This window comes from Mastigoproctus giganteus, chromosome 1 (genome assembly GCF_048544385.1).
Source record: "Mastigoproctus giganteus isolate SK-2022 chromosome 1, ASM4854438v1, whole genome shotgun sequence".
In the NCBI taxonomy this organism is placed as follows: domain Eukaryota; kingdom Metazoa; phylum Arthropoda; class Arachnida; order Uropygi; family Thelyphonidae; genus Mastigoproctus; species Mastigoproctus giganteus.
Window position 1 is genome coordinate 8,858,007 of NC_143575.1, and position 26,326 is coordinate 8,884,332.

Consider the following 26,326-nt stretch of genomic DNA (forward strand, 5'->3'; position numbering starts at 1 on the left):
CGGGTTCTCGACCGCCCAGATATGGTCGTTATGCGTGTTGAAAATTCCTTCCCTTGTGAAGGATGCCTCATCGGAAAACAACACTTCAGCAGGAAAAAGGGGTTTTGTAGCACATTTTCCAAGGTACCACGGTGCGAAAGCAATACGAGGTGCATAATCCTCCGGTTGTCTGGACACGCTGTTCGGCTGTCTGGACACGCTGCACGTGAAACGGATGCATGTCTTGTTCTCGGAGAATCCTCCAGACGCTGCAATGGGAAACCCCGACTGCGTTTGCTAGACTTCGTGTACTCGTTCTTGGATTCCCCTGTACATGCTGCAGCACATTCTGTTCGACGGCTGGAGTCCGTGCTGTTCTTACCCTGTCCCTGTCAGCTCTTTCAAATGAACCTCTCTCAGCTAACCTCTGATGCAGTCTTGCAAAGAAATTATGACTGGGAATACGCCTCGTCGGATATCGTTCCGCGTACAAACGCTGTGCGGCTGGCCCACTACAACACCGCTTCAGGAAAGCATTTCCGACCCCACATTGCTATATGATTTCGAGTTGTCAGGATGTACCCTACCCCTCTTAGAAGTTCTGAAACGTTTAACTGAAACACCCTGTATATATAATAACAATGAAGGAAATCATACTAGTTGTAACTTCAGCGCAATTTGTTTTTGATTGCTTCACCGTTTTCCATCTAGCTCTATTTCCTGAGATAGTCAATCATGGCTACATTACCAGCGAGCGCAGCCCTTCTAATATTCTGCGAATGGATGCACTGCGTAAGATTTACCCACTGGATAAGAAAATTTATTGTCAATGAAAATGACGAATATATTCACATAGTGCCTACAGTTTTTTGTCAGGATTAAAAAGATAAGATGTAACTAAGTCCTGTTCGAATGTACAGGGTGGTAATATTAAAGTTCCCATAATTTCCGGCCTATGTACCGTGGAACTGGCAGATTGCATTCGGCATCTGTACGTTTCAAAAGATGCCAGAGAGACACGGAGAAAATTTTTAGTTCCAACACTAATCTCTAGAGGGACATAGAATGGTTGGTGCTTAATTTTAGGGCAAATGCGTTTTTCATTCCTAAATTTAAATATTTGAACAGCCATCATAATAGCTTGTTAGCCTGTGTCAAGTTTCGGCATTCTTCATTTCCATCCTTGTGGAAAGCTCTCTGTCATGGCTAGTGGAATATCCGGATTGCCAGCGAGAAGCTGTCGTGCACAAATCGTTGGGCGTTTTACCGGTAACGAAGAAGCACATTTCTTAACACTTGATATGCAGTCGCCTTCTGCAATTCAAAACTTAAGCTACGGGCAGCGTAATCGTTGTTGCCTGTTGCCGGTGAATGACCTCTCCTCCATATCCGGGGGAGAGGACACTCACCAATGTGTTTTCGTCTTCGACCGCTTCTAAAACATAAGTCTTCCCCAGTCGTCAAATTTGACTACCATCTTCTTTCCAATGCCTTTTGGCGCTATAAGATCTCGTCTCAGTCTTTTCCTTCAATACTTTCCAAGTGCTGAGCGCAAAATGCCTTTAAATTTTATGTCAGACATTGTCCCGCTGGTGATGAGTTTTGGAAAATCATTTTCTGTGCGCCTCTTTTGCGTCTTTTGGGATATTTATATTGCAGTTTTGAATGAAGTTCACTTCACTCATTCCATAATGGAGACCATAAATTATTACGACTTGATAGATTAGTGCTAGGCGAAACTCAACCTCTGTATATAGTACAATACTAATGTGCTATGCACAGTCGAGATTCATTTCTAATTTGTAACACTGTCAACCCCCAAAATCGTGTCATTTAGAAAAAGAAGAATTCCAATGCTTCTGATGAACTCCCTTTCTAAGATAAAAAAAAAGCAAAAGCTATTGCATGGCGTTCTTTTATATTGCGATTTTAGAGTAGTCCATATTTCTTTGAGGAAGAAGTTAGTAGCATACTCAGAACTGCTACGGTAATCGCGAAAGATATGACAGGATGTTGTGTGGTGTTGTTTTGAGTGAACGAAGAGTCTTAATAGAACCGTAGTTTTGAATTAAGTGGCCTCAACTAAGAAGTTCATGTAATGCAGTGGTGTGTCGATCCTATCCTTCGACACCATGTGGAAAAGCGTGTATACGAATCCCCTGAAGATGGAAGGAATTTGATATGGCTTTTGTCCCTAGCATGTCCGAGTTAGCCGCATGCCATATTTACAAAACAGGCAAACCCACCGTACAATACACGTAGTACACCGACACCTCATGCCTCTAGTTTGCATTGGCGCAAAACAAAACAACAAACAGCCTCCACGAAGTCCCAGTTTAAATCTCTACCACCTTCAGATATGACATTTCATACAGACCAGTGTTTCAAAACCTTACCTTCGAAATACAGTGACTTCTTACTTTACGCGTGTTTAAATTATGCGAATTTAAAATAAGGCGTGGCAGCCATATTTATGGCAAGTTCCACGAGAGTGGTAATATATACCCAAACAGATATTCAACCTCGACAAAATAGTTTTATATTGGAAAAAAAAGCGTGATTGCACTTATATTTCCATTGCTGAAAAGACTGCACCTGGCTTTAAGGCAGCGAAAGATCGGCTAGCACTTCTGTTTGGTGTTAATATGGAGGATCATAAAGTGAAACCTGTGTGCATTTACCGCTATCAAAACCCCCGTGCCCTTAAAGGTTACTACAGGTTGTACATGCCCGTGTACTGGTACTGAAACCCTAAAGGGGGGATGACTGCTGTTATCTTAGATCTCAGTTACGACAAGAATTGTAAGTGTATTGCAAGGCACAAGGAATTTCTTTCAACATCTTACTTATTGTTGATAATGCCATAAGCCATCCACCCAGTATTGTTGATGTCTGTTCCAATATCAAGACTTTTTTTTTTCCCGGCAACTACAATCTCAATACTCCAGCCTATGGACAAACGTGTGGTTGAATCTTTTAAGGCTCACTGTTTAAAGCGCATTCTGGCTGGTATAATTGACAACACCGACCACGAACAGACGAGTGTGCAGTACTATTGGCGAGACTTCAATATAAAAGATGCTTTAAAATCTATTGATGCTGCATGGCGTGAAGTTCCACATAACTGTCTTCAAAGTTCGTGGCATAAGTTACATCCAGATCTTAGCAAACCTTCAAAGGCTCTGATACCGATGAAGATTATGCGAAAACTAAAGACACATGCATGAAACTCGCTAAAAACATAAGTTTCAGTGAAATGGAGGCACCTGATGTCAATGATTTAATTGATTCGCAAGGCGCCTCCGTAGCCAGGTGGGTAGGAGCAGCAGTGCATAGCACACGCTTCTTGATTAGACCGGGGTTCGAGCCCGTGACCACCAATTACGGAGGATGCAGAATGGTTCGGGGAATGACCACGGCATATCCGCGGAGCAATATGGCCTTAGTTGCTAATGCTCCTAAAAACCAAATAATAAACAAACAAACAATTGATTCGCATCATCAAGAATTGTCAAAGAAGGTCTGTTTGCACTGGAGCAGCATCGCATTCAAGAGGAGGAGAAGGCAGCGAGCGAAAGCCCAAAGGTTAAAGAAGAACGGGAGCCTGACAATGAAAGGAATATCGAAAGCATTAAATGTTATAGATGAAGGCCTATATCTGTTAGATGAAGACGAAGCTCGAAAATGCAACGTAAAGTTATGCTAGAACTTGATTGCTACCATGAGTTGTTGCCTGAGAAGAGGCAACATGCAAAGCAACTAATTCTGGATTCCTTTTTCAAGCGCTCAAGGGAGCAGCAAGTAACCCCTCCACCCCACCTATCTGGTCCGAATCCGAGAGAACGTAATCTGACCATGATACTCCCTCTCATCAATCTTCCTAAGGCCGCCGCCCTCCGACACAATCTCTCTCTCTCTCTCTCTCTCTCTCTCTCTCTCTCTCTCTCTCTCTCTCTCTCTCTCAATTTTTGTTTGTGTTGTACTGTATATGTTGGTTATAATGAGCACACTTTTTCTTATGGTACAAGAAAATAATAATAAATAAGTAAATCAATAAAGATGAATGAATCTCTTTGGCTGCTCATAATTTTCTTCAGAGTGCCCAGTCTTCCAATCAACGAAACTGAATGTTATGTACTGGTAGGGGTAACTTGGCTAGATGCGAGAGCAAAGTGGAGGAGAAATTGTTGAGGTTAAACATAAGAAAGGCACCTGGGGTGGATGGGATCTATCCAGTTATATTAAAGGAGGCGGCAAAGCAACTAAGCAAACCCTTAGCCATAATTATGAGAGCATCCTTGGACTCAGAGGAGGTCCCCACGGACTGGAGATGTGCAAATGTATCCCCAATTCACAAAGGGGGGATCGAAGGGTGACACGAGTAATTACAGACCAGTTAGTTTAACTTCTGTTCCGGGTAATGGAGTCACTGGTTAAAGATGCATTGCAGGATCATCTAGACAAGACTGCAGCAATAATTCAGCCACAGCATGGGTTTGTTAACGGAAAGTCTTGTCTGATAAATTTGATAGGATATTATGATGTGGTTACAAAGGAACTGAATGCAAAAAATAATTTTGATATCATATATTTGGATTTCAGGAAAGTTTTTGACACTGTTGCGCGTGGAAGACTATTGTACAAATTGGAGCAGAATAGTATTAAGGGTAAGTTGCTACAATGGATGGTTAAGTGGGAGAAGACAGAGGGTGGTAATCAATGGGTGCTGCTCTTCGTTGACTAATGTTATTAGTGGAGTCCCACAGGGTTCGGTGTTGGGTCCACTGTTGTTTTGTATATTTATCAATGATATTGATGGAGGTATATCAGGCTTAGTGTCGAAGTTTGCAGATGATACAAAGGTTGGCAGGGTTGTTAATGACAGTAATGGCAGTGTGTTACTGCAACAGGATCTAGATAATTTTGGCAGATGGGCTAAGAAGTGGCAACTGAAGTTTAACCTTGACAAATGCAAAGTACTGCATATGGGTAGAAGTAACCCCAGAGAAACGTACCAACTGTGTGGTACTACACTTAAGGTGGTAGAAAATGAAAAAGACCTGGGAGTAATTGTGCAGTCAGATATGAAGTTTTCTGAGCAATTCAGACAGGCTGCCAGGGCAGGGCATGGAGTTTTGTCAATGATATATAGGAATTTTGCTAGCAGGGAGAAGGAGGTGATTGTCCCTCTGTATAAGGCAATGGTCAGGCCACGCCTTGAGTACTGCGTACAGGTCTGGAGGCCTCATTTTAGGAAGGATATAGATTTACTTGAGCGTGTACAGAGAAGGGCAACAAGATTGGTGAGGGGAATGAAGGGATCCTCTTACCAAGAGAGGCTTAAGTTCTGCAAATTGCAGTGGCTGGAGACTAGGCACCTGCGCGGTGATCTGATTGAGGTGTATAAAGCCTTGAATGGGTTGAGCACGCTGAATTCTGATGGGATCCTTCCACTTGTTCAGATTACGAACCTAAGGGGGCATAAATTCAAACTAAGAAACGACAGATGTAGAATAGATGGGCGGAAATTTGCCTTTAGCCAGCGGGTGGTTAATTGCTGGAACAAACTTCCATCTGTCGTTGTGTAAGTTGATAGGTTATATAAATTTAAGGAAGAACTGGACAGGCATTTGGAGGGAATGGTGTGATTTTTTTTTTTTTTTTTTTTTTTTTTGGCTGATGCTGCATAAGCTCATACACTTTCTTTCTTGCATCACATGCCACTACTACTACTACTCTCATAGACCTGTTATCGCATTTTTTGGTGGTTATTTACATTATGCGTGGATTTATATTGCGCGAGACGTTCTCTTCGCGTAAATTAAGAGGTCACTGTATTATAATTAAAATATACAGTTAGATGTGGGGATTTCAGTTTCGATCCCGAGCACTTATAATAACATTATGAATAATTGTGTTCCTCGACAGTCCTCCCAAATAATTGAAAAAAAGGGGCCATATCGAACATTTCAACAATATTATTATTATTATTATTATTATTATTATTATTATTAATATCAATTTATTTCCGAAGAAATGTCCTTTTACAGCTGTGCAGCTAGAGGACATGAGTTATATACAGAGAAAAAACATAAAATACAGACATATGCATTGCATGCAGAGCCAGATACAATATACAGCCTTAAACAGCCACTGGTGAAGATACAAAAACATAAAGTTACAACAAGTACAAAAACATAAAGTTACAACAAATAAAAGTGCATCCGGATACATCGAAGCGTGGATATTGCGGTATCACAGAGAGTCCACCTAGAGCATGACTAAGGCATACATGTCTGCAAGAATGGAAGATCTGTAGGTTCTGTCCTTGCAAAGTTTCTCAGCGTCTATGGCTAATCTGTTAAATATTTGGAAGGAGTTGTGTGGAAACATGTTGTCCAAGGAGGACATGCTACGCAGCTTCGATCTGTATGGGGAGGTGTTGGACTGGCATCTTCTTCTGTCGGACGGTCTGGCGATGATATCCCAAATATCGGGTGACCTCAGTTTTCCGGATAGAAGCTGAGAGAGGGTAAGAAGGTTCCTAGAGATGATGTGATACCTCCAAGGAAGCGTATTAAGATTGGTGACCAGAACAGATTTTGAGATTGTAGGTGTTAGCCCGGCAACCCTATTTAGCCATTTCAAGATCCAGAATTCCAGGGAGAGGAACCTGGCTTGGTATGATGAGGGTGCTGAGGACCATATAGTCGATGCATATAATGGAATTGGGAAAATACAACGAAGAATGTATTTGATGATAAGGTCCGGGTTATGGAAGTTGGAGATCTCTTGTTTTACTGCCCATAAAGCCGAATATGTTTTCGTTCGAGTGGCATTAAAGTGAGGCAAGAAGGTGAGGTCTTTGTCCCAGATGATACCCAAATCTTTATGCTGGGTGACTTTTTTAACTGGAGAATTCGCAATAATGATGTCCACATCGTTGGTATTTTTCTTCTTGGTGATAGAGAGTTGTGCAGTTTTCTCTTTATTAATGGAGAGCCCAATCGCATGAAGGTAGTTTTCCAGTTCATGTAGCTGTCGGTTGGAGCTCACAGTAATAGACTGGAGAGACTGGGGGCATTTTGTGATGACGAAGAACTTAATATCATCTGCGTAGGTGGTAAAATTAGTACGGTTTGATAGGAAGGGTTCTAGAGATGCGGCGAAGAGGGCGGCAGAGAGAACGCCCCCTTGGGGGAGCCCTCTGGAGCAGAGAATGTGGTGATTATGGTTTCGATTTTTGATCCATAGGATCCTGGACTGAAGGAGTTTCCTAAGGAGAACTAAGATGTTGCCAGAGATTTTGAAATAGTTGCACAGTATGGTACATAATGCATGGGTGGACAGATTGTCAAAGGCCGCCTTAATGTCGAGAAACACAATATCCAGTTGCTCTTTGTTGCTTAAGGTACTTTCAATTCTGAAGTGTGTCCAAGAGGTTGGTGATCGTGGAGTTTTGTTCCTGAAGGAACAAAATATTGCCGAACCATATGGAGCGTATTGGTGAACCGCTTGAAGTCTTCTAAACTGCTGCCTGAACATCCCACACGAAAAAAGATGATGAATCTGCAGCCATCATAATAGCTTGTTAGCCTGTCAAGTGCCGGTGCTTAATAGCTTGGATTTATGGGAGGGAGCATTATTATGCTGGTATATGGAATGTCCAGTTTCATTCAGCTCTGAGTGTAGGTATCTCAGAGTTGTTCAAAAATCAGTACATGGCATCGTGTAAAGGGTACCCAGACCACCATTCCACTCCAAACCGGGAAAAGTAATTCCCACACCATGCCTTTCTCCTGTTCTCTGAACTTCATTCTTACGAGTATTGTTCATGCAAGGTGGGTTCTCCGGGAATTCTCCAAATCCACAACTTGACTTTCAAATCTGGATATTGTGCAGTGGGATTCGTCTTTCCGTGGGACTTCTTTCCATTGTTCCAGTCCACGAAAGATGGTCACTACTTTTTAAAATAATTTTGGCATTCGTTGCTGTTATGCGGGTCATGCCTGCTGGAATGTCGAGAGGGTTGGGTATGATTTAATTACCACCTTCAGAATTCGCCGATCCCTGCCCGTAAGACAAATATTCAATTGCAGTTTTCCAATCAGATTATCTTTAACGAATAGTATAGATTGGACTCTCGCTGTAGCGCAGTGCTTACGTTCGCTGTTTGTCTAAAATCGTGTATTCAAATTGCCTCTCGACAGGCCCTCGCGGTAGTACAGCGGATATAATCACTTTTCTCCTCACAGCAAGTTGAAAATGAATTATATTCGGATCTTGTCAATGACTCAAGGAATTTTTATGATCTTTTTTCATAACGGGCCGAGTTAGTCCATGCCAGGCGAGGATAGAAAGTCCCCCCCCCCCCCCCCCCGAAACTCTAATCTTTCCTTCACACGCAACATACTGACACTTCATAGTCTTAGTTGCTTTGGCACTTATACGCGCCAAATATATACTGTAATTACTTTTATGATTTTTCAATTTACAGGAGGTTGCGAACTGTTACTCCCGATCAAAGAAATCTTTATTGGAACATTAAATCCACCTATCCATCAATTTACAGGCTGGAGGTTGCCATGTACAATGGTCCGGAGTGTTAGGTTTATGCATATTACATATCATACATATGCATAGTATGTAGGCGTCTTGTATTTACATTTAAAATAGTTAAATTAGAATGTTTTCTCAGCAGAATAAACAATAACAGAAAACTCTGTGCGTATTGAGGTAGTAATAGACAAATATGTCTTAAGAAAAGATACACTGTATACAATGCATACGCATGCTATATATTGAATAGTCACAAATTGCCCTGTACCACTCTGGTGCTAGCACCACAATTCTAAGGATAGACGTGTGCAGAAAAAGCATGAATTGATTAGTTCGGCTGTGGACGTTGCATAAATAACACTTCCTTTCTGTAGTTTTTCTCAGTGGTAAAGTTGTTGAGGCCAGCATCAAGGATAAAATTATCATTGCTCGATAGGGAAGTCCAGTCCGGTTATTCTCGATCAGTTAGCATATATTAATAAGAATGTCTCATTACCAATTGATTAACACTACTTACAAAAAGCATGTGCAGTTCTTGGTATGGTGCCAAGTACTGCTCTTGAATCTTATTTATCTTTAATTATGTAATAATCGAATGTCCATCATATGCCATTGAATTTCGTTCGCACAATTCATTGGCTGAGGTGGAAGACGGAGGAGCGATTGTAGGGTTTAAAGGCGCACCAGCAACTTAGGCCATATTGCGTTGTATATGTTGTCAGTAAATTGTATGTCCTGTGGTCGATTTGTTGTTTGCTAGACTAAAAACCCGCGTTTAAAGCAGAAACCATGCTATCCTCCCTTGAGACGGAGTAAACGTCCGTCTTTGTGAAAAAGGCCCATAAAAGTTCCTTACGTCATTGACGGGATTCCAACTTGTCTTTTCCATCCTGTTGTAGCAATAGGGTTTTAGGGGCATCATCGATTAAGGCCATATTGCCCCGTGTGTATTGTCTAAATTGTGTGTGTTCTGATGTCGATTTTCTGTTTGCTGGACAAAAAAAAAAACATGCTACCCTCGCCTGAGACTGACTAATTCAGCTACGTTGTGAAAAAAGGCACGTAAAAATTCCTCCCGTCATCGACAAGAGGAAAAACTCAAATCTTTTCAACCTGGTGAGGGAAGGACGGCGAGCCAACAAACTGTGCTAATCAAAAGAGCGAAGACGGAGGGTGAGACACCTGTTAAACTATAATCCAATAGCCTAAGCAAACTAATGGATAAGGATCAGTGAATCCTTGAGAATATCATTCCCCAAAATGTTCCTATGAAACCAGACATTGAAGCTCTAGCAATATCAACAGGAAATGCCCATAATTTCCATCCCTTACACTTCTGACCATCATGTACCATTTTGGACAGGTCGTATCTATCATTCATGGACCTTCAAACCAATAGAAAGTGTTCCTGGAATGCCAAGTTCGCTACACCGTGTTACGCTAAAGTTGATTTGGAAACTGTTTTGAGAATTTTACTTATCACAGTGTATCATTTCAAAAATAGACTTTATAGGCGGACGCATTGCGGTGTGTGGGGAGGACTACTTTTCATTGTTCGCTCTGAGCCCGTTATTCCACAGATCCTTAATTTCTGCACTCGCGGGTACCACAGTGGATATAAACACCGTCCACGGCACATCGAGTGGAATAGGACTTTGTTCGAATCCAGTCAGTAACTCGAGGAATTTTTGTGGACTTTTTTTTTTTTTTTTTTCACAGCGTTGCTGAGTTAGTCGGTCTGAGGCGAGGGTAGCAAGGTTTTTCCTCAGGGACACTCGGGTATTTCATTCAGCCAAGAGCGAATCAGTCAAAAAATACACGCACTTACAGACATAATTATACTTACTCCTCATAGCCTCAGTTGCTTCGGCATCTTTAATTTCTGTCAGGCATATGTGTCTGCGCGGTAGCACAGTGGTATCGTCACTCCCACCGGATGGAAAATGCCCGGATTCGAATCCCGTCAATGACGCGAGGAACTATAATGAGCTTTTTTCACCCCGTAGCTGAGTTAGTCGGTCTCAGTCGTAGATAGCAAGATTTCTTCCTGAAAAAAAAAGGCAAATCGACCTGAGAACACATGCAATTTACAGACAAAATAATATGGGTAGATAGATGTAACCATTTACAGGTGACCCTATATTAACCTCTAACAAAAATTTTACTTTGAGGGAAATGAGGTACCACAATTGGTTGGGCTATCCCCAAAGATCGAATCGCTAAGGAATACCTTTGGTACGGGCGCTAGAACGCCAGACCAGAGCAAGGTCAGCATGGCCGATTGAACTGAGGTTCCACAATTGACCGGCTATCCCCAAAGTTCTGAATCGCTGAAGTATCGTAAACCTTTGGTACAAGTTAGAACGCCGGACCAAAGCAAGGTCAGGATGGCCGATTGAACTGAGGTGATTAAGACTACACTGAAGGAGGATTCATGCCTATTACAATTTGTCCCCATTGTTAATTCGGCGCATCTTCTTCGAATAGTCATTGCTGACTTTCTTGCCTGAAGGATTGTAGGCGGTTGTTTGAATTTACGTCGGTGATTTCATTGATTTGTTTAATAAAAAAATCGCATTCAACATCAGTGATATCTGAATACTTTCAGAGAATAGTGTACGTACACTGAGTTGGCTTATTATCATCCTTTTGAGGACTGGCGTGTGACACTGGTGAAGGCTCAACGTCGGGAACGACGTTGAGCCTTCACCAGATAATAAGATTGTAGTTCGCACTCATAGCGATCAGTTTTTGAGTTTGGGTATCTACGAAGACCAGTGGGCCGGTGTGATGTTTCCGACGTCGAACGTGTAATGATGTAGGTGAAAGTATTTCGATAACATCCAACATGTTTAATTGCTCCCGTTTTGTGGTGTCACGAGTTTACCGTGACTGGCTCATCAGCAGCCGAACAACCAGCCAAAGGTCACACTTAGGACAGCAACGGGTGGTCGACGCTAGTGGTGAGCATCGTGTGTCTCGTCTCATAACAGAGCAGCGACAGCACAATGGCCTAGTTAACCACCCAGTACAACCTAGGAATAGCAAGACCAATATCCACGTGGAATATTCGCCGGACATTACCTCGTATACGGTAATAAGACGCGAGAAAATGCACATTGCACGGCCATGTTAGCAACAACGCTGGACCACCGATATGTGGAAATCTGTCGCCTGGTCTGATGAATCCCGCTTCTAACTCTATCATTCTGATGGGCGTGTCCGTATTTGGAGAAAGCAATATGAGGCCATAGCACTTGTATATCCTGGTGGTGTTTGGCAGGCTGGAGGTGGTGGTGGTGTTATGGAATGGGGACTGTTTTCATGGCGTGCTCCGGTTCCTCTGATCACCGTTAATCAACGGCTCGATGGTTGTGCTGACCAATTAAACCCCTTCATGATGACAGTGTATCCAGACAACTCCGGCGTCTGTCAACAAGACAACGCACAATGCCCGGCAGAATGCTAACTGGTGTCAAGAACGTTGTAACGAATCGTCTTCTTCCCATGGTCTCTCAGTTCTACCGATCTTAACCAAATTGAACATGTTTTGGGCCTTACTGGAAAACCCATCCACCTGACAGTGGGCATTACTAAACACATTGCACAACATATGAGTAGCATTACCGAAAAAATAAATAAAATAAAATAATAATACAATCCAATGAGTGAGACAAAAGTGTGGCGCCTCCTTAGCCAAGTGGGAAGGAGCACACGCTTCTTGATTAGACCGGGGTTCGAGCCCGTCACCACCAAATACGGAGGATGCGGAAAGGTCAAGAGAATGACCACCGCATATTCCAGGAGCAATATGGCCTTAGTTGCTAATGCTCCTAAAAACCAAATAACAAAAACGTAACAAAACGAGACAAAAGTGCTGAGCCATAAGTAAGTGCTAGAACCGTTTTCCGATTGTCTAACATGGGTTTGAAATCTCAGCATCAGCCTAGAAAAGGTATCTTATAAGAAAACAAACTTTCAAAGGCTATTAATTTTGAGATATACAGTATATAATACATGTGTTAATAATATATTTCATTGCATTGCTTTGATTCCTACGAGTTGCCTAGGTATTCCACTACAAATCAACTCTACTTTTCTCAAGAGATTATAATGCTGGTTATTTGTAATGTGGTGTCACTCATCCGTTTCGATAGTCATTGCAATCTCCTCGGTGGCGAGCTAGGAACGTCATAGCTCACACAATGATTATTATTATTATTTTTTTTTTTTTTGTTAGCTGTTGTGGCAATGTGGTGTCACTCTTCCGTTTCGATAGTCATTGCAATCTCCTCGGTGGCGGGCTAGGAACGTCATAGCTCACACAATGATTATTATTATTATTTTTTTTTTTTTGTTAGCTGTTGTTGTTGTTGTTATTTGGTTTTTAGGAGCATTACCAACTAAGGCCATATTGCTCCGAGATATGCGGTGGTCATTCCCTGACCTTTCCGAATCCTCCGTATTTGGTGGTAACGGCCTCGAACCCCGGTCTAATCAAGAAGCGTGTGCTACGCACTGCTGCTCCTTCCCACCTGGCTACGGAGGCGCCTTTTTTGTTAGCGCATTGGCTTCTGTGTCCATAATGCACCTCACCTCCCAAAGTTTTTGCATTTTAGACTGATCCAAGCCCGAGGCGAGATTCGAACCCGCGACCTTTGGGTTGCCAGGCAGACACTTTACCCACCTGGCTAGCCCGGTCGGCTCACACAATGAAAGATATCAAATGGCAGGCTAAGAAACGGTGTACCAAAACACATTGTTGCTCTTAGCGTACAACATTTTGCGCTGTAGTACATTGTTCATCGTAATCGTTGCCGCTAGTAAGAACTCATATTTTTTTCTAAAGTATACATCACAGGAATAGCAAGTGTGCTTTATTGCTAGAGTTAATGCGTTCCACATTTTTTAACTGTTTATGTAGCATTGCTGGGAATGTGTAGAAGTCATGATTTACGTAACGCTTTCCACCTTTCTTCCCATTAGTGCGTAATGACTGTGCCATTTTGGGTCACTGCAGACGGTTATAGCAATCCTTGCAGCACTTAATTTTTAATGACCCCGAGGTCGTCATCAAAGTCTAAATTAATGCCCCTTCCCACTGCCGATAATCACGTCTTTCGCACGACGCAAACAAACCCTCACTTCCTGGTATGTGTGTGCATTGTGATTATGAGAACGGAGAAGAGAGAAAGATAGAAAGAGGGAATGTGCCCTTTCCTTGGGCCTTGTTCATTCCATCGCCAACATCCGCCATAGAAAATGCTACAAGTCGAGCGGCATGTCACGCGCTGTTTAAGGAAACGGGGTCACAGGGATTTCAACCACATGAAGGACAGGTTTACAGAAGCATCCTGGGAAGGAGAAAAGTGGTGACGGTCACGTGGTATTACGACGTTTGTTTCTGTTGGTATGCGCTGCCAAATTACATTCTATCTGGTTTTTATCGTCGTTTTGTTTTGGTTTACCAAGGTTCTCCACTTCTTAAGAAACGTATCTTCGATCACGCCTTTTCCTTCTTAGAACCGATGAGCAAAACAGTAGTTTGAATAGTCGTGAAAGCCAGCGAGTGGCTTAAATCACGGTTCTACTTCTGCTGTTTTGTTCCGACGCCCAGTTTTGTTTACGTCGTCGGCATTTAACTTCTTAAATTAACGATATTTCAACAAAGATCGTGATTTTTATGGAACAATTTAAACTATTTTTTATCAGTATCACCTGTCAATTTGGATATATATATTTACAGTATATATATATTTTTTCCCCTCCCAGTTTTGATACATTCTGAGCTCGATATCCATATATTATTAATTTCACCATTTCTCTGCTTATTCTATTTGCTACTGTGATTATACTGCCTTGTCAATGCCTTGCGTGCATTCATTGTTCATTTCACGCCTGCGATTGTTTCACCCGCAACTCGTGCAATTGTTTTCACGCGCATTTATCGTTCATATCACTCGTGCAATTGTTTTTCACACATTCATTGTTCATTTCACTCGTGCAATTGTTTTCCACGCGCATTCATTGCTCATTTCACTCGTGCAATTGTTTTTCACGCACATTCATTGTTCATTTCACTCCTGCAATTGTTTTCACGCGCATTTATCGTTCATGTCACTCGTGCAATTGTTTTTCACGCATTTATCGTTCATATCACTCGTGCAATTGTTTTTCACGCGCATTCATTGTTCATTTTATTGCTAGCATTCTAATGCATGTGTCCTTGTGTTTTCTTTTATTGTCTGCTTCATTACAGTAAACTGAACGGACTCATTCTTTATTTCATCTTTCAGCTCTCCAATTTATTTCTTTTTGCCAGTAATGAAATTCATCCACCAGCATTTCAAAATAACGAATAAAGTTTTATTTAGCTTGTGTCATTATTTCCACAAAGAAATGCAATAACTTTTATTACATTTTTTCAAATAACTGGACTGCTCCAATCATTTGTTCCAAACAATGTTTCAAAAATCGGCTATTAAGCAAAATTAAATAATTTCCAAGTGTTAATACTGAAGTTGATAATGCTTTCAATAGAAATTAATTGATACTATAATAAGATAATTACAAATAAATAATAACGGTACACTGCAAAGATTCCGAATGAAGCAAATAAGTAATTGGGAAACTCACCGTGAAATAGAATAAAAATATTCTTTTAAATTAATATTAATCTGAGAAGCAGCTTAATATTATATATATATATATATAATAATTGGTTGTAGAAATTTCTAGGATGTTAACTTAAATAGGGCTGTATCAGTTTTAGCAATAATGATATTGGTATGAGCTGTGTTAACTTTCAGGCTATGTTCTATGCGCAGAAAAACATGGAATCTCTACTGAAATTTTATGTAATGTTCTTAAGTGTTATTATATCTGCTTAGCACCCATTATAATATTTTTGTAATTTATTGTGTCCTTAATTAATTAGCAATTATCTGCTTACCAAAGCGTACAGGAAATTCTTTTCTTTTACTTACGTCTTTTTTTCTGAACAGTTGCCATCAGTTTGTGGGCTACGAAACATTTGACCTCATTCCTTTCTACCTGCTCCGTGAGAACCTTTTTTTTTTTTTTTTACATGAAAAAAGACATAAGCGGTAATTAGAGGTTTCCCCATTTCCCAGCCTTTCTACATATCCTCTTCCCACTTGCTTACAAAAGTAGGCAGATGAAGACGGACTGTTACGCCCTCTATTGTTAAATATCGTCTGCCTAGATATATATATATATATATACAACAGAAGCCATATTTTTTACTTGTCTGGGGGTCGTCAGCATTGACATAAATTTATTTTCTCTTTTTAGGCGTAGGAATCCCCAATAGTAGACATAAACGTCAAGAAGAAGAAGAGTTATTTGAATGTCCCCATCCAGATGGTCTGTTTGCTGACCCTGCCACTTGTAGGCGATTCTACATCTGCTCTGGAAATTATCCATTTAGTCAGAACTGTCCACCATCGTTATACTTTGATGACATTAAGAAGTTTTGTACAAGAAAAGGCAAAGATTTAGTTTGCGGTCCCGCAGAAGCACGTAAGTAAACATTTAAAATAAGTTACAGGATATTTAAAGTAAAAGCTGGTTATTAAAAGCTCCTAATAGAGTTAAATATCCCTATTATGGGTTTTTTTTTAATTCTTTGAAATATTTTCCAGATCCAGACAGCCCTCAGGCTGCAAACAAAAGTGGAAAAAACATTTTGAAAATTTGACGGATTTCATTTTCAATTTTTTTGCTACAGAACAGATGAAAAGAAGACAGAAATTCGGCCCCTTCTTTAGGCATAAGTAAAGCGTTTTGATGAAATCCATTTATGTCATTACGCGTGCCAAAACGAGCCCAAATGAGATGCAACGAAAACAGTATGCAATGTTTATGGAGAAGATACCTTGAATGTTCTGAAATGTTTGTGGTGATTTTCAATTTCTGATATAATATCAGAAATTTTCTGATATAATAACTCCATCGGTTCAGTTAATGCCGTTTGAGCCACAGACTGAGATTAATATTAAAGGCCTCAGAACCGTGATGGAAGCGAATTCCCAGCTTACAACTCTGGAAATTGCCCATAGGCTAAATATTACACATAAAATTTTTGTATTTACTTTAAATAAGCTTCAAGAAGTGTCATAGTCCTTTGAGTTCCACATGAACTTACTGATAGTGGATGGTGCATAGAATATCTGTTTGTTCCTCTGTCGTGTAGTGATTTCAGTAAAAGAAATATTTTTTCAAAAGGAGTTAAACACTTCTATATTATATTCAAGAACACGTGGCAATATTACGTGAAGAGTTGAAGGACTAAAAGCGCATTTTCAGAAAACGGGGAATCAGATTTCTCTTCGTAGAGCGATGCACAAACATTTGAAACATCCTCAAATTTCTATTTTTACGATTTTATTGAAATTGAGACTAGCTTTAGAAATCTTTCCAAAAGTCCCAGATCAAAAATTTCATCGAAATCCATCCATTGGTAATCCAGTTGTTACTTGGTGGAGACAGTGGGTGCTGTACACCTTTGGAATGCGCTTAAAAGCGTAGAAAAACTTTTTTTTTTTTTTCTAGTGAATATAATGTTGCAGTGTGTTTTTGTCCCAAATCAAATAAGGCTGTGAGGCACCAGTGCATTCTGTCTATTAACTGTGTGTATTCTGTGGTCGGTTTGCCTGATTTTCTCGGTGGCCCCGAAACCCAAGTTACGGGCCGTATTGCTAACGTTCTTCCGAGACCGCTTAATTTGCCCACGATGTGGAATTCATTAAAGCTCTCCCTCTTCTCTGGTCAAAACAGAATTTGGATCCAGGCTTTTTCTCTACGGTGTGGAATTACACCGCATTAGAAAATTGAATCGGAGAATACAATATTGTAGTTAGAGCGCCCCTAGTAGGAAAAATTGCAAATCAGGATAGTTATTAATCCGGTTTATAGCGTTTGTTTTTTAATTCACTCCTTGTACAGCTTTCAGGCTAGAAGGATGCGTACAGAATAATTACATGTAATTCTAACAAGTTATTTCACTGATTTACAACACGGATACTTACATTTAAACAGGTTATTTTTGTTACTTGAAAATGAATATAAACTTGTTCTTTATCGCTTCATCGATGATCTTATAGTATTTAATGAGCCTAACTTTTTGAAGTAGTTGGCCACGTGTTTCCCAATCTTTGAGTATCTAAATAAGACAATTATTATGGCGGTTAATAAATGGCATAATAATTGGCATACAAATTATATTATAGCTAAGGTATGGTCCCATTTGGATTTTTAAAAGTTCATAAAATTTCAGTCTATTTTCTTTTATGGCTGGTTTTTCTGATGACTTGTATATAAATAGTAGGCACTGCCCACAGAGCATATTATATAGAGCTGACGCTGATTGAAAGGTTGTATGTACTTATATTTGTTCTATGGGTAGTAATTTTATTTTATTTTTATTTATTATTTTATTTATTTTATTTTTATTTTTTGAGAGAGAGCCACTTATTTTTTTGTATTTACTGGTATTTTGGATATTTGTTACTTTTACTTAGAGGGCGCTTCGTTCCAGTCTATCTCCATTTTATTTAAGAGGTTTTTATAGTTTTACTGCTATAGATATTGCGTGTTCTCTTCTAAATTGGTATTTATTATTATATTATATCTATGCTGTTATTTTTCTGCCTTTTAAAAATGTAGCGTTATATTCTATATTTATTTTATTCAGCTATCTTATTTAATATTTTCCCACTTTTGCTTTATATAATAATATTCATTGCATGGTTTGGTATTCAGTTTCTTAAGTTCGGTTTTCCTTTGTTTAGGTTATTTTATTTGTTCTAAGCAGGCAACTTTCAATTATATGAAAGCCTTTAATTTATATATATATATATATATTATAGGTACGTCCGAGTACCACTAGCATATCTGATATTTTCATTTCTCGGTATTCTCTTTATTCTTGAGGGCCTCAGTATTCCCGTAAGTTTGTTTTTATTAATTCATTGCATATTCAATAATTGCCGTATGCCTTACTGAAATACCAGGACCAGGTCGAGCAGCTATGCTCCAGGTACGCCCGAGTACCACTGGCATATACTTTGCTCTTCTATTTAGAGTATTCGAGGAGGATTGGGATACTATATATCCTATTTCTTCCCTCTCCTCGCCTTTTAAGCCTCAGCTTATTACTTACCCTCTATTAACACTCTCCTATCTCACTTAAGTATGTAATTTGTATGTACTCGTATATTTGTTTAGTCTGCTGTGTTGAGCTAGCTGTTATGCTGCCAAAATTTTGATAAATTATTACATTTTTCTCACTAAGGCCTATTAATAGGTCCTGTACTCAGAAACAGACAATTTTTCTGATTATTATACGGATGTATTGTATGGTGCTAGCCCTTGATACCGTCCATTCAATGTATCGTATTAATATAGTTGGCAATCATTTTAGTAATAATAATTAAGTTATTTTATTAATTTTAGGGGCTTCTCTTTTGGTTATAACTAAAGGCACACGTACCATTTTTTTCTAATGTTGTGTAGCTTTACTTTCCTTTTTAAAATATAGCACGTCTAATTCGCCATATTTTCTTATTCTCTAATATCACAGTCTGATGTAATGTTTAATTTATTCGATTACATTAATCAGGCCTGTCAAATTTATTCTACATAATATCATTCCTCATTTATATTATATATATATAGGGAAAATTCAAAATGTGTTAAATTCAGAAAATTTTCAGTTTTCTTAGCTTGTTTAAGACATAAAATACATCAAACCTGAATATATTTCCAGGAAAATATTTTCTGATTAGTCTAAGAAAAGACCTACAAACCAGTTTTTACCTTATAATTTCCAGACAATAGTCTTCTTTGTGGCTTATTTTTAAGTAAAATACCTCAAGGTAAAGATACTGAGCATTCCAGCTTGTTTACCGCGCTCTTTGACATACAGTAGTGGTAATACTTTCCTTTCAGAAAATTTCCTTCGCTCTCTCACAGACATTTTTCTGCGTAGAATCTGCCGAGGAAGAAAACGATTTACAACCAGCTTCGACCGGTTTCTCAAATACTTACCATTCTAGATTTTCCAGGCATTACCTCCCCGCACTAGTTAATATTCCTGTCAACATAACGAGTCGCACTTGGTAATCCCACCGACAGTAATTCACGTGACGCGCTGCTTAAACAATTGCTTCCAGTTCAAGATTATCAAGTCTTTCTGACTATTGTCTCCGTTCAGTTTGTTTTCTTGACTGTCAGTTCTCTTTTGACCATTGTTTAGAAAGCAAGGTTCATAAATGTGTTACAGATAATAGAATTAGCATTTAGTGACATATAATATTATTACATACGCAGTAATAATCGGTGCGGTGTACGCGCAAGGAAGAACTGTGACGTGTTTGCCACCTAGCGGCATAAAATCTAACTAACCCAGATTGTTTCTTGATCGTTTCAGCAACAACAGTGCCGCCTACAGTTGACCCACTTGCAGCTCCGAAGTGTGACCCCTCAGCGTGTACGTTACCGGATTGTTTCTGTAGCGCTGATGGAACGCGAATCCCAGGCGACCTCGTACCTGGGGAGACGCCGCAAATGGTACTACTTAGTTTTGACGGAGCCCTGAATTCCTTGAACTATTACCACTACTGGAAAGTCCTGAACCAGAGCCGACGCAACCCCAATGGATGTTCCATAAAAGGAACTTTCTTCGTATCCCACGAATACAGCAGTTATTTTCATGTGCAGCAAGCTTATGCCGATGGCCATGAGGTGGCAGTGCATTCGATCAGGTAAGGTTTTATATTTGATCAGTAGATTTAGCAGTGACAATCAGCGTTACTTAAAGATTAATGATATGTACAGTACGTGGCAAAAAAGTATTGGCTCCCTTTTCAAAAGCATTGAGAGCGTTCATCACATGTTTAGCTGTGTCTGTTTTCACAAACTCGCTGAGCGTGCATGGCCCAACTAATCATTGACCCGTACAGGGTGAATTTTTTTATTCGTGGGATTATTTTAGTTGCTCATCTGCCTGAGTTATTTGAGCAGGCAGGAATCTATCTGCAATACGGAGGTGATCCACATTTGACCTAAGCGATGCCCTTAGGGTGTGAAGAGGGATCCTCCAGTGGCTTAAATCTCAGGTGTTTGGCGAACTAATATGGCTATCATCAGCATTAGTGTAGTGCACAGTCTTTTTGCGTAGATTTTATGGTATAGCCTAGTATGCTGTATGACTTGAGGTAGCAGCTGGTGCTTGAAGTTCATCCATTTCAGAAGCCAATGCTCATCTGCAAAAAGAGGTTGTAGGGAAGCAGAAGTTAAATATTTTAGAGGCATACAATAGTACTGGGTGAATCATCCTGTAATTATATTTGAGTGATGTTTCCCGATCTTTGACATTAAGCAGATGTTGCTTTGCAGTCTGAGCTGACTAAATCTTCGATGGATGGACTGCATTTTGGCAGGAAAGTTAAATTTGGGATGAACTATTATCCCAGATCCTTGTGTTGATTCACTGGAGGAATGGCGGTGCCGCTAAGAGATGGTTGTAACCGTGAAGGTTGTGTTTTGAGGGAGAAAACTGTGATAGCAGGGTTGATAGACAGCGAGAATTTTGCCATGTAATCAGAGAATTTTCGGAGAACTTTGTTTATTCCGTTGCTAATAAATTGATGATCATGTGTAGGCTGATAGTAGTAAGAAATTTGATGTCAGCATAACATAAGCACTGTTCCCCGCAGACGTCGGTAAATGGGAAGAATATTGCAGTGAACAAAAGCCCAGAGAGAACCCCTCCATGGGGAACAGCAGCAGTGACACTGCGAGATGAATGCCTAGTATATATATACAGTAGAAATTATTCATGATTGAACGGTAGTCGGGTTTTATATAGATTTGCACTAGTCGTGAAGCTAATCGCCTGCTCACAAACGCTTTAAGTGATTAAATGACGTTGTGATTTACCCTGCTGACAGATGTTGGGCAGACGTGACAAAATAATCTCTAAAATACCTTACACTAAATATATGTTACAATTAAATTAAAAAAAAAAAGAATCAAGGTAGAGAGAAAGAGTTTCTTAATCTTTTTAATATTGTTTCCCTGAAATTAAGGCATCAAGTTAATCAGTGGCTTATACAGTATTTGATTTTTTATTTCTATATATTTTTCTATAATATAATTTATAAATGACACGTGTTTCAAATATAATTACACGCCTTTATCTTCAGAGTTAATGATGGCGCTAATATTCTTTCCACTTTTCTTTGCAGCAATCGAGGTCCCGAGGAATGGTGGTCTAAAGCTTCCTATGAGAACTACACCGAAGAAATGGTGGGCATGAGAGAAATTATACACAAGTTCGCCAACATATCCCGGGAGAGTCTCATCGGGATGAGAGCACCTTACTTGAAGGCGGGAGGAAACCCCATGGTCAGCATGATGTACGACTACGGATTCGCTTATGATTCATCCGTCGCAGTCCCACAAAGTCACGTGCCAGTATGGCCTTACACTCTGGACTACAAAGTGCCCCACCACTGTCTGGCAAAAACATGCCCAACTCAATCGTTCCCGGGTATTTGGGAGATTCCGCTTAATACGATGTACAGCGAGGATGGTACGGGAGGAAACTGCTTCCTGGCGGACCAGTGCGTGTTCATGGATGACGAACCAACAGTGTATGACTTCCTGATGGAAAACTTCCTACGTCACTACAGAAGCAACAGGGCACCCTTTGGACTGTACTTCCACGTTAACTGGTTCAATGATAAGCAGAAGGTAAAAGTGCTCCACAAATTCTTGGACACGATCCTGAACCAGTACAAGGACGTGTGGTTTGTTACCATGCAGCAAGCTGTTGCATGGATGAAACACCCAAAACCAAGCAATGCTGTCAACAGCTTTGCCGCTTGGGAATGCGTGAAGAGAGAGCCCATCTGCAAACTTCCAAAGACTTGTCGACTTTCATTCAAGACAGAAGTCCGAGAAATCAACGACATACGTTACATGCAAACGTGTATGGAATGTCCCATTAAATATCCGTGGGTGGGCAATTTTGAGGGATCATACAAAGGCCAGAAGATCATTGACCTTTCACGTCAAGACGAAGATGACGATCTCAATTAGATATTATTTTTTTCCCTAAAAAATCACCGCCCTGGCGTTTTCTTAACCGTCCCGGATTTTCATCTAACGGGTCACGATTTGTTTTCATTCTGAAACGAATCACATTGAGCTGGATCTCAAAAATCACAAATGTGTGTTTTGAGTGTTACCACAGAAAGAGGTTCAAGCTCTTGTCGTGCCTTACACATCAAAAATAAAAGAGATTTTGTTTTCAATTTTTAACTAACGAAAAGAAGCAGAGTTATTTCCATAAATACCTTCTTTTTTATCGTATAATTTTACCGAAGGCTCAAAATGGTACGGAACATCCCATTAATGAATTTCTACCTCTTTTTTTCGCTGTTTGTTCAGCGAGTGCATCTAATTGCAATCAACAGACAACAAAATAAAAATCCTGTCTTCAGATGAGCGTTTCCCCAATAAATTTATATTTTAAAGAGTTTTAAAGCTCTTAAGCGAACTTCGAACCTAATTCTTTATGTAGACGGTAGGTGGCGACCAAAACAATATGTGACTGAATATAACCAGTTCACAGGTATCTTTACAACGTATTTTAGGATAATTAATTACTCAGCCACGTAAGTAAGTGAAAGGTGTACATTTTCATATACTGTACGGACATTATATGAGCTATTCCATCTGTAAGCGCATCTCGCGGGTGTATATGCGTATGCTTTCATTTATGGCATTCGTGTACATTATTTGTAGCCACGTTATTTGAATAAAGCCATAATCTCTTCTACATGATTTTTAGTTCATTTACAGTTCATTTTTTTTAGTTCATTTTTAGTTTGGACTGCTAAAGGTGCGTGCATAGGTACAGCGTACTGTACAAAGTTCAGCGTATATAAAGAATTATTCGATACGCTGTCTACAATTGTTGTGCGAGTAAAGGTTTAATATTATGTACACATTATCAATTAATTTAAAACAAAAGTACGGATACAATCCAAAATTTTTTTTCAGTATGTTTTATTAACTTGATAACAATTTACAAGTTGTAATTTGTCCGACATAGGTGCACAACCGGGTGACATTTTCGATTATAAAAATGTAGAAAGTCTTAAAATTTTCGTACATATGAATTGATTACTCTTAAATGGCAGGAAATTTTATATGTAAATTCAAGGGTCGGCTCAACTTTTCCTCTGAGCATATTCTCATCACTGATCCTTCTCAATATTTTTGTGTAGCGAGAAAAATAAATATTGCAGTAGAATCTCGATAAGTAGATGACCACAGCCAAATCGGACTGTATTAATGAGAAAGTGTATTTTCTTGTTTTCTGAAATTAATAAACTTTAAACTAATGAAACAAAAATTAATGTTATGTAATTAATGAAACATCATGCGCGAAACAGAAAATCCGGAATTTTTTTCAGCCAGTGTTTAATGGGAGGAACTTCATCTCCGTAATTTTGTTTTGATAAGTTTCGGATTAACGAGATTCGTGTTATCGAGACTCTGCTGTCTAAATGATATTATTGACAATGATTTGTTGAAATTATTGAAAATCAAATATTAAATATATGCAACGACAGCGACATCTGGTGAGATATTGCTTCCTAACTGGACTGGGGAATAAATAAATGGTGAAGATTAGTATGGAATAAGAATAAAGATAGTTAGCGGCCATACCGGTCCCTCCAGGAAAGACTTAGTGCGATAGCCAAGTCACGATTTCACTAATTATTAAAGTCTGGGTCAAGGCACATAGGCAAGCCACTAACTGGTTACAAATTGGTCCCCTTATAACAAGTAGGAAAATATTGTTCTTTCTTTCTTGCTAGCCAAATAGCGTGCAATAATTGGCGATGCCTCATAAGTGACGAAACAACAATTATCTTCTCGTATTTAAAATTTCTGGCCACGACCTACAAATAGAAGGCACACAGATGGGGGGGGGTCTAAGTTGCCATTTGAAGGTTGGCCCGTTGTACACGACTGTACACAATGCGAATACGAACGAGTGAGTTTTGGAGGTAGCCGTTCACTAAGAAGGCGAGTATGACCGATAACTAAGATTAGACCGTGATCTGCGAGGACTTTCGCATCTAATTCGGTTACATCTTGATCCGACGGCCCTCATTAACTGGGATAGCAGGAAACGTGTCTGTGAAAATAAAGAAAGGCGAATAAATGACTTAACTAAGCTTAAGATTAAAAAAAAAATGATTTATTTGAATAAGAAGGCTCAATTAATCCTCCTATGAGTTTAACTTCAAATTCATTAAAAATAAAACTGATTTTTTAAAATTTAATATGACTGTCCACTATTTTTTCGAGAAGGTCATCAATAAAAATGAAAGTCACAATGAATTCTTACAAATATTTAAAAACAATGATTTTATATGCTCTACTGTAAAACAGTGAGATTAGTAGGAGTAGAGATACAGTACTTTTATGGAGTAATGACACAGAACCATACGAACTGTACGAAGCAACAGCAGTAACTGGACACGCAACATTAAATAAAAAATCGGGATATTACGTAATCACTGCACATGCGTAAACCACGATAAGGCAAACAAGTGATAACAAACACCGAAGCTCTGATTACAATAAACGTTTTATTTTTTTCCTACGTATTAGTACTCACTGTGTATTCTATGCGGTCTTACAGAAAAAATCTGGGTCTGTAGCTCCAAACTGCCTTGTCTAGCTGCATTATTTTAACGCAATTAATCATCAGAGTTCCAAGCTGTTTTCTCAATTTTCAAAGTAATTAGCCACAATCTTTTAGGATGCTGAAAGAGTCCTTTTAGTGTTTAAACAATGCGTCAATGACCTGCACCGCCACATTTAGTTAGAATATTCACACTTAAGAACTTTAGTCTTTTTTATACTGTACCTCTTCCCTTAAATTTAGTGGAAAAATCTTTTATAAATTTCTAAGGAGACATTTTTATAAATCGTATAACGAAGATTCTCATCTGTTTGTTCCTGCATAATTTTCTCCATCAGCATATATGTATATATATTTCCCTCCCCTAATAAATTATGCTGTCCTCCAAATCAGATCCTGCTTCATAATCGCAATGTTGGCCCTCTATGTTGTATTTATACGATAATTTAATAGTTTTTTTATATTAATTATTATAGCATTAAATTTTATAATTTTCAATAATATATAAATCGCTTATATGACTACTCGAAAAAATTTCTCATTTTTCTCACGTAATTACACGAAATTTCTCATTTTGCCATATATTATTGTAAAACAATGAGGAATTACTCAGATTATACACTGCCCTACCATTAATATCCGGACGACTGCATATCTACAAATAACCCGGATTTACATTAAAAATAATAGCGTTCTGAAACCTTTAGCCTCTACGACAGCATCTAGTATCCGTGGAACACTCCACACTAGTTTTTTTGTAAATGACCTTCGATATTTATCGCATTCGGCCTTCAAAACGGTGACCAGTTCAGTTCTGTGTTTTTGGCATTCTCTTTTCACACGCACAACACGCCGATCAATATCATGCCAAACGTTTTCGCTAGGATTCAGATCAAGGCTTTAGGATGGCTTAGCCACCTTTTTGACGCGTGTGTCCTCAAACGTCCATCACAACGCTAGGTAAGTATAACATAGAGCGTTGTCCTGCTGATATAAGTATAGAACAACAGTATGCACTTGACCTCATATGCTGCC

At 39.3% G+C, this 26,326-nt stretch overlaps 2 protein-coding genes across 3 annotated transcripts in view; one reads left to right on the forward strand and one right to left on the reverse strand.

Annotated features, from left to right (window-relative positions):
- Nucleotides 1-23,412, forward strand: part of LOC150090535 (chitin deacetylase 7-like) — a 47,082-nt gene extending 23,670 nt beyond the window's left edge. Inside the window, exons 2-4 of the mRNA XM_090371367.1 lie at nucleotides 15,853-16,080; nucleotides 19,991-20,324; nucleotides 21,810-23,412. Of these exons, the coding sequence (XP_090227493.1) occupies nucleotides 15,853-16,080; nucleotides 19,991-20,324; nucleotides 21,810-22,665 (1,418 nt within the window). The 3' untranslated portion in view covers nucleotides 22,666-23,412. The remainder of the gene's footprint in view (nucleotides 1-15,852; nucleotides 16,081-19,990; nucleotides 20,325-21,809) is intronic.
- An 831-nt stretch (nucleotides 23,413-24,243) lies between these two features.
- Nucleotides 24,244-26,326, reverse strand: part of LOC150090536 (anoctamin-7-like) — a 55,753-nt gene continuing 53,670 nt past the window's right edge. For both annotated transcript variants that reach the window (XM_090378700.1, XM_090378691.1), the window contains one exon: nucleotides 24,244-24,778. In XM_090378700.1, the coding sequence (XP_090234826.1) occupies nucleotides 24,659-24,778 (120 nt within the window). In that variant the 3' untranslated portion in view covers nucleotides 24,244-24,658. The remainder of the gene's footprint in view (nucleotides 24,779-26,326) is intronic.